Here is a 7400-nt window from a genome sequence, read left to right as displayed (position 1 = left end):
GAAAAGGCCCTGGTGAGGCCACAGTGCCCAGGTGTGGGCTCCCCAGTAACACAGAATTGGTCGCAGGGAACAGCTGCCAAGCTGCTGGGAGGATGGGAGCATCTTTCCTACGAGGAAATGCTGGGATGGTCTTCCTGCCACAGAGTCCAGGGGATCGTATCACTGTCCATAAATTATGGAACATCCTGAAATCGTTGGTTAAGCAGTTGCTTCTATTTCCTTTTGAGAGATGAACTAGAAACTCAGCCTGGGATCCTGGTGTAAGGAAAGGATGGGAGCAGGGAAAACGTTGCTGGTCAGACAGCAGCCAGGCTGCAGGTGCTGTGCGGTGTCCCTGCCCACTGCTTCACACTGTGATGCAGAAGCACAAGGATCAAGAACTAAGGCTTTGAACTGCTGAAGGCAAATGTGCCCTTTGTAAAGGTCTATCAGCTATCAGCCATCCCCATCTCCTCTGCAGCCACCCCCACCCTCCTTAATAGGCGTGTTCCATTTGGACTCCTATCCCTCCCAGCAGCTCTTTCTGGGGCTGGTTCACGTTCACAGCTGCCGTACCTTGCTGCCTGCAGGGTCTGTATCACTCAGCCTGGAGCGGGTGAGTCAGGGGGATCAAAGGGCACTTTGGTCAGTCTGTGCGGGTGGAGCTGACAGGTGAAATTCTCATGCTGTTGGACTCAAAAATTCACAGAAGACCTCTCCTCCCTCTCACTGTCTGTTGGAATACTGTGACACTATGCAGCTTCCCTCGCCCACCCTCCCAGCAGACCTAAAGCAGTCGCGGTTGGCCATTGCCCCGAGCTCCCGAGGAAAGGTGGGCAAGGGGATGGTCGGCCCCTCCAAAGCGAAGGGACGCAGAGCAGCTGGAGCTGGCTCCCTCTGCAGGACGTTTCATGGCCGAGCCCAGCCAGGACCAGTCCTGCTTGATGCAAGCAGAATCCGATGGCACTGACTGGGCGTTCTGCTGAGAGATGCCCCAGCATCCCCATGGTGCCCACGTGTCATGGTGGTGGTGACCTCCCAGTGTGGAAGTCCAGAGCTTTCCCTGCACAGGAGAACATGAGGGCACATGAGGGCACCGTGAGCCAAGCTATGGGTGGGCACTGGGGCAGGGCAAGGAGGGGCCTTGGGCTTCTTGGGCACATTTGTAAGGTCTGTGCCTGTGTAAAGGGGATAAACAGCTCTGCAGGACCAGGCCTAGCACAGGCAGCTGGAGCCACAGAGCGTCCTGCAGAACTTGGAAAAAAGCAGTTGTTGCCACCAAGCCCCAGCACCTCTGGGCTGGTTGGTAGCTTTACTAAAATTCATCACTTGGACATGAGCCCATCAGAGCAACAGGGAGTTTTAAGCAATGGGCTGTTTTATTTCATGGGGATTCAGAACTCCTCACTTGTATCTTCAGCCATGGGAGACCAAAGACTCTGGTGAAGTTCATTGCAGATGAGTACAGGATAAAGTAAAGCAATGCAGTCTGGGGATGGGTGGGATCCAACCTCCATCACATTACAGGTGTGGGAATGGAATTCGATATTAAAAAGGGCAATTGGTTTGAAGAAGTAGAACATAATGTATTTGTATTCTGTAACATCCTTAGAAATAGTTATCTAAAAAGTAGAAATACTGTATATGTTTGCAGCATGTTTTAAAAACATAATTACTGAATTATGTGATTAATTCTTTCTTGCAAAACTTCAATAGTTGTTAAATGTTCCAAACAATGTGGGTATAGTGTTAGGGATTAGAAAACATACTGTAGGGTTGTTCTGTTAGGATAAGAAACTCACAGCAAAAGAAAAACAGATTTAACAGACATGAAAGAAGCTCGGGCCTCTACACAAGGCCAGAGTGGCTCACTCCGTGAGAAGGCTGGGGTGTGACAGGCAGACACCGAGATACTCCCCTCTGTCCTCCTCCCAAGCTTATCTCTGTGCAAGGGAGGACAAGCAGATATCCAGAAATGATGAGCAAGTGTGCAGTAAGGGTAAGAAGTTAATTAATTAATTCGAGATTTACACTTAGCCAGCGAAGATTTATGTTTGTCCAGTATTTGCATGGTTAGTGAAGCATTGAGAGGATTGTGAACCTAAAGTACTCAGCCAAAGAGGAACTAGGGGATAAAGAGATAAGCGTTGGGCAATAGGGAATAAAAGATGTAATGCTGTTTTCTGGGTGCTCTCCTGCTTGCTGGAGGCCCACCGTTGCAATTGCAATAAAATCTGCTTTATCAGAGATACCGTACTGATAAATTATTTGGATATTGCCAACAACCTGAAGCTAACACTGTGAAAGCATGGGGTGATCGTTGGTGCTCCAGCCTGTGCCCAGCCACAATCCTCCCCCCAGAAAAGTCAAAGGAATGTCAGGTGTCACAAAAGAGGTGTGAGGGGCCAAAGCAGGAAGGATTTGTGCGGTGGGAAAGGGCTGTGCATGCTGTCTGAGTGCTGGGGGGCGGCTCTGTGTGTGGATGCAGCACCAGAGGCCGTCCCCCATTGCTCTGCTCTGCACCAGGCTGAGGGTTCGGCTCTGGGCTCCTGGGCAGGGACTCGCACTGCTTTCTGTATATAGCTTTGTGGCACTGTTGTTTTGGCAATAAGGACGAGGCTCAGAGCACAGCTCTTCCCATTTATTGGTGGCCAGCAGCTGTCCCACACCAGCCCTGTTCCCGCTGTCCTGAGGGCAGCAGCTGGTGGGACAGGGCCGCCCCAGGTGCTCACCTCTCCCCCAGGACACACGTGGCTCCTGACTCGTGCCCTTCTGGCGGGGCTGCGCCCATCTCTGCCAGGCTGCGCCTCAGGTGCTGCAGGCAGGGCTGGGCCTGCAGGGCACTGTGTGCACCACAGCTCCTTCTGTAGGGCCGGCATCCCGCAGGGTTCTGTCCGCACCGCCCTTCCCAGCGCCTGCAGGACGGGGCACAGCGGCGATCGGCTCTGAGAGCCGTAGCTTCAGGTGCGTCCTGTGGTGCTGCCCGTCAGGCCAGGCCCCACACCTCCAGGTCCCGGATGCAGAACTCCCCCCGCGGTGAGAGGCACTCGTTGTTGAAGGTCTCACAGGGGCAGCTCCCACCGTGGTGCAGATCCCTGTCCAGCCACAGCCCAAACTTGCCGCTGGGACATGCAGAGGCCGTGCTCAGTCAGGACCCTCCTGTTGAGCCTGCTCGGCCATGTGAGCTCTGTGGCTGCCCTTACCTGCCCCCACCGACCATCAGCAGGTCCGTGTCTCCCTTCAGGAAGAAGCTGTTTCTGCCCGTCCACCTGAACACCTGTGGGGACGGCAGTCATGTGGGCTTGTCCCCGTCCTGCCCCTGTCCTGCCCACACGAAGGGCTCTGCACCCGTCGGTCATGGCTTGAAGCCTCAGAGTGCATAGAAAGGCCTGCCCGAGGTGTGGGTGCCATTTTGCTGCTGTCCTGCCCCCTCTGGGGAACAGCTGCCATCTGCTGATGCCACCAGTCCCACTGGGACACACGGACCTTCATATTGGTTGGCACCTGGGGCAAGCTGGTGTAGCAGCTTTGCTTGTGGACAGACAAGTGCAGCTGCATTACCCTGGACCATTCCCCAGACCCTGCAGTACGTCTGGGTCCTTCCAGCAGGGCAGGCCGTGGAGCATTGCTGGTCCCCAGGATTCCCCTTTCCTCTGGTCCCACAGCCCTTACCTTTAGCTCCGGGGAGAAGGAGAAGAGGAATGTCTCCCCTGTGCCATAAAAGCCATTGCTCACATGAATGGGGCTGGTGGAGAAGGCACCAAAGACCTGGCAAAGGGAGAGGAGAGAGATGCCAGCGCTGTGGGGTCACGAACTGCACTGGGAGCACCTGGCACATTCCCATCCAGTGAGCAACAACAAGGACAGCATCAGGCACAGGTGAAGCCACTTTTGGTGCTACCAGGGGACAGGTCCCAGCCGTACCTGAGCCTCGGTGTCACGGATGAGCAGCAGTGCTGGGGAGCTCAGCCGGCCGGTGCACCGGTACAGGGTCCTCAGGCTGAAGCCATCCCGCGCAGTGCAGTACAGCAGGCTCCAGGGCTGCTGCCGCAGCCGGGTGGGCAGGTGGGGGCCCAGCTGGGGCAGAGAGGGCTCAGAGGGGCTGGCAGGCAGCTCCCTGCTGCACGCTGCTGTTTGCAGGAGTCCTGGCCTGGGCAGCAGCCACTGTTTGTCCTCTGGCCCTGCTTCCCCAACCCTCCCTGCCCACCTGCAGCAGGAGGGCAGGGCTGCAAATGCTCCCATCCACCTCCTACCCAGCTGGAATGAACCCCACCACCCTCACCCCCAGCATCCTCCCCCCACAAAGCGGTCTTACCCTGTAGCATCTTCGCCCCCACACATGTGCCCAAAAGGTGTCCCTGAGTGTTCTCTCAACACCAGCCACGCTCCCCAGACAACTCCCAGAGCATTTGTTCCCAAGAGGTCCTTCTGACCATCCTCCCAGCCTCCAGTATCCTCCCAAGGTTTCTGCAAACATCCCCACCCTGAGCCCCCCCTGCAGTAGGCCAGAGAACAAGCTCAGGGAGGAGCAGACCAGGCAGCTCATCCTGGCTCAGGATGAGCTACACCTCGACACACTGGGGGGGTGCAGGGCCTCACACCTCCAAGGCTGTCACCCGAAGGCTCCCCTCACTGGGTTCTCGGGGAACTGCAGTTCATGGGCCATCCATGTGTGCCCCTCTTTTGCCCTCAGGAAAACTATGCAGGAAACCATGCACGGGAATGATAATGGATGCACCATGCTGGAACACTCGTGGGGCTCCAAGTGCTTGGCACCAAGTGCTCTGGCAGTGCCAGCCCTGCTGGCTGCCTCTATCCCTGGGGATAGAGGGCATGTCACCCATCAGCCTTATGCTGAACCAGTTCCTGGTGTGCAAGGACCCCTCACCTCCTCAATCTCCCTTTCCTGCAGGATGCTGCTTGGTGTGCTCAGCACCAGCCTGCATGGCTCCTCTGGGGCTGGGGGTGTCACCGGGGCGCCCTCCCAGCCTGGCTGCCCCTCACTGTCCGGCTCCGTGCATTCTGTGGGCAGGTCCTCGTCCTGGTCAGGCTGGGGGTGGATGGAGTTGATTACTCCCCTGGAACACCACGAGGCAGCATCCCCAAACCTGTACCACATGGGGCTCTCCCCTGCAGAGGACAGGGGCTGGGTGAAGGGGCTTGAAGATCACGCAGACCTGGGGCCCCAGGGGTGAGTGATTGGCTGAGCCTCCTGCACCGCTCCCAGCACACGCTGCCATTCCATGGCGTGCCCTGGCACCCTGCCTGGCAGTGCCACCATGGCACAGAAGTTCAAGGGTGCGGGTTGCCCAGGGAGGAGATGGGGAAAGGAGGAGGAAGAGGAGGCAGCAGAGGCTTCCACAGTCTCCAAGCTCAGTCCCAGTGGAACGGTTCACTGCAGTCAATCTCAGTTGCATCTTTCCCTACCCTGGCCCTGCACACCAGGACACAGATGCACCTCGGGCCAGGCTGCAGCTGGTGATGAGCCTCGACCATCCACAGCTGTGTGCACAGTCCATGCCCCGTTTGAATGTAGGAGGGCAGCAGGGCAGAAGCAAGCAGCTGCTCCAGGCTCCCTACAGTGGGAGCAGGCAGAAAATACCCCAGGGGATCAGGGGACAAGGGGAAGAGGTAGGAGTGGCCCTGCAATGCCCAACCATGTGTTTCAGCCCCACGCGAGTGCCCTCGGGGTCAGACCTACCAGGAGGTGGTAGTGGGCACGGAGTCCCCTCATCCTGTGTGCTCCTGGGTGCTGCGCTGCTGGGGACACCTCACCACTGCCCAAGGTTAATGTTCACCTGCTCTGGCCCCTCCCCAGCCCCTGGTGCCTCCACCAGTGTGTCAGTGTGACGCAGAGTTGGGTGTGGAGCCCTGCAGTGTCGTGGAGCTGGAATGAGTGGGCAGGTGCCCGCTGCCACCAGCCCAGTGCCTGTCACTGCCTCTTCGCCCTGGCCACCATGTGGGCTCAATTGACCACCAACAGCATGAGGATTCCTTGTTTTAGGATCAACAAACCGGTTGTGCTCAGTGTTGCTCTTTGCAACACAACTGTTGCAATAGCTGTGTTGTGTCAACACAGCACTCCAGGGATGGCGCAGCTGCAGGGCAGCACAGGGCACTCTGCCCTGCTGTGGGATGCATGGCCTTGGGCTGCACTCAGTGGCTGGGCAGCTGGGAGAACTGGTGATCCATGAGAGCTGGGCTTGATGGCTGCAGAAAGAGGGAAACACCGGGCTGTGGCATCCCTGGCATGGGGCTGCTGCAGAACAGTGAGAGACTGCAGTGAAACTGTGGTGGCCTCCTCCTGCCACTGACCCAATACCCATGTTCCCAAACAGCCTGTGCTGTAGAAGGACTTTCCATTTATGCAAATATCAGACAGGGTAGATGAAGGTGCAAGGAAGCACCCTGCATGTTAGCAGGATGGCACGATGGCTTCTTTCTGCCTAGCTGCACAGTGCCTGGTCCCACAGTGCTTTATGGAGGGATTTCAGGGTTTGCTTCCTTACCCACTGCAGATCCATGGGTCCCGGCTGCCTCACTTGGCACTCAATGATCCCATCAGGCTCTGTCAACAGGAGTCCCAGCTGAGTGTCCCAGCACATGGCATGGCTGGCACTGGGCCACCATCAGGGAGCTGTGGAGGACAGGGGGGCCTGGTGGCTCCAACAGGCTTACCTGGCACCCTGTACCAGGAACATCATTAAAGCTCAGGACAAGGCATCCGGTCTCTGCCTGTTCCCATAGAGTGGCCATCCTGTCTCTGTCCTTGTCTCTGGCCCCATCTCCTGCCTGGGTTCCACGGTAACACCAGCATGTATGTTATGGGCACCTACTGAGCCCAGTGCTGCAGGATCCCATCCTGCCATGGAGATGTACAAGTGCCAGCTGTTAGGGATCATTCACATGAGGAGCCTCCCTTTAATTCTAAGAAAAAAGACCTTAAGGGAGTAAAATCTTTCAAGACTTTCAGAATGAGTTGTCACAATTTTCCTTTCTGCCAAAGGCCATAAATGTATACTGAAGCTCCACCAAGCATTTGCATGCCTTTCTGTTTAGCAGCAAGGATGCTCAGTGTGTTTCACTCACCGTGTGCCATCCTGTACACCATTACCCCTGCTCTGGGCTGCTTTTGTATGCAAATTTGGGAGCTGCCCCCCAGGAGACCCAGCAGGAGCCAGCCCCGGAGCAGGGCCCTGGGCACAGCCACAAAGCTCAGCTGCTGCCTGCAGCTCTCAGCTGCTGTTCTGTCACTCCTGTCACTGCAGTCAGCACTGCCTCCCTCCTAACAAGGAACTTATTTTCTATTTTGGGGAAGGAGGGAGCTGCAAAATGGGTGCTGCATGGAAGACACACTTGCAGTTACCTCTGCCTCTCCTCTCCATAGCCACAACACACCAGAGTCAGCCCAGTTTGGTGGC

At 56.7% G+C, this 7400-nt stretch overlaps 1 protein-coding gene across 2 annotated transcripts; it reads right to left on the bottom strand.

Moving 5' to 3' along the window:
• Nucleotides 1-2118: 2118 nt before the first annotated feature.
• On the bottom strand, nucleotides 2119-6930 carry TLDC2 (TBC/LysM-associated domain containing 2). Of its 2 annotated transcripts, XM_090152001.1 has the most exons (7): nucleotides 6489-6930; nucleotides 5681-6189; nucleotides 4868-5029; nucleotides 3904-4056; nucleotides 3652-3747; nucleotides 3183-3256; nucleotides 2119-3101 (listed from the first exon to the last, which is right to left on the bottom strand). In XM_090152001.1, the coding sequence occupies exons 2-7, from the start codon at nucleotides 5711-5713 to the stop codon at nucleotides 2966-2968; spliced, it is 654 nt and encodes a 217-aa protein (XP_090008127.1). In that variant the 5' UTR covers nucleotides 5714-6189; nucleotides 6489-6930; the 3' UTR covers nucleotides 2119-2965. The 2 variants fall into 2 exon arrangements, with proteins under 2 accessions (XP_090008127.1, XP_031461554.2); XM_031605694.2 differs by having other exon boundaries at nucleotides 5681-6930.
• Between the last annotated feature and the right edge of the window lie 470 nt (nucleotides 6931-7400).

The sequence above is a fragment of the Phasianus colchicus genome, chromosome 17 (genome assembly GCF_987193195.1).
Source record: "Phasianus colchicus chromosome 17, bPhaCol1.hap1.1, whole genome shotgun sequence".
NCBI classification, from domain to species: Eukaryota; Metazoa; Chordata; class Aves; order Galliformes; family Phasianidae; genus Phasianus; species Phasianus colchicus.
Note: the sequence above shows the minus strand (reverse complement) of the source record. Positions and strands in the feature narration are given on the sequence as shown.

Coding starts and splice junctions, on each gene's coding strand:
- TLDC2 (XM_031605694.2), bottom strand. CDS start 5,713: ATGAGGGGACTCCGTGCCCACTACCACCTCCTG. Junction 5,030..5,680: donor GTGCCCACTACCACCTCCTG/GTAGGTCTGACC, acceptor ATCCACCCCCAG/CCTGACCAGGACGAGGACCT. Junction 3,257..3,651: donor CCTTCTCCCCGGAGCTAAAG/GTAAGGGCTGTG, acceptor CCGTCCCCACAG/GTGTTCAGGTGGACGGGCAG.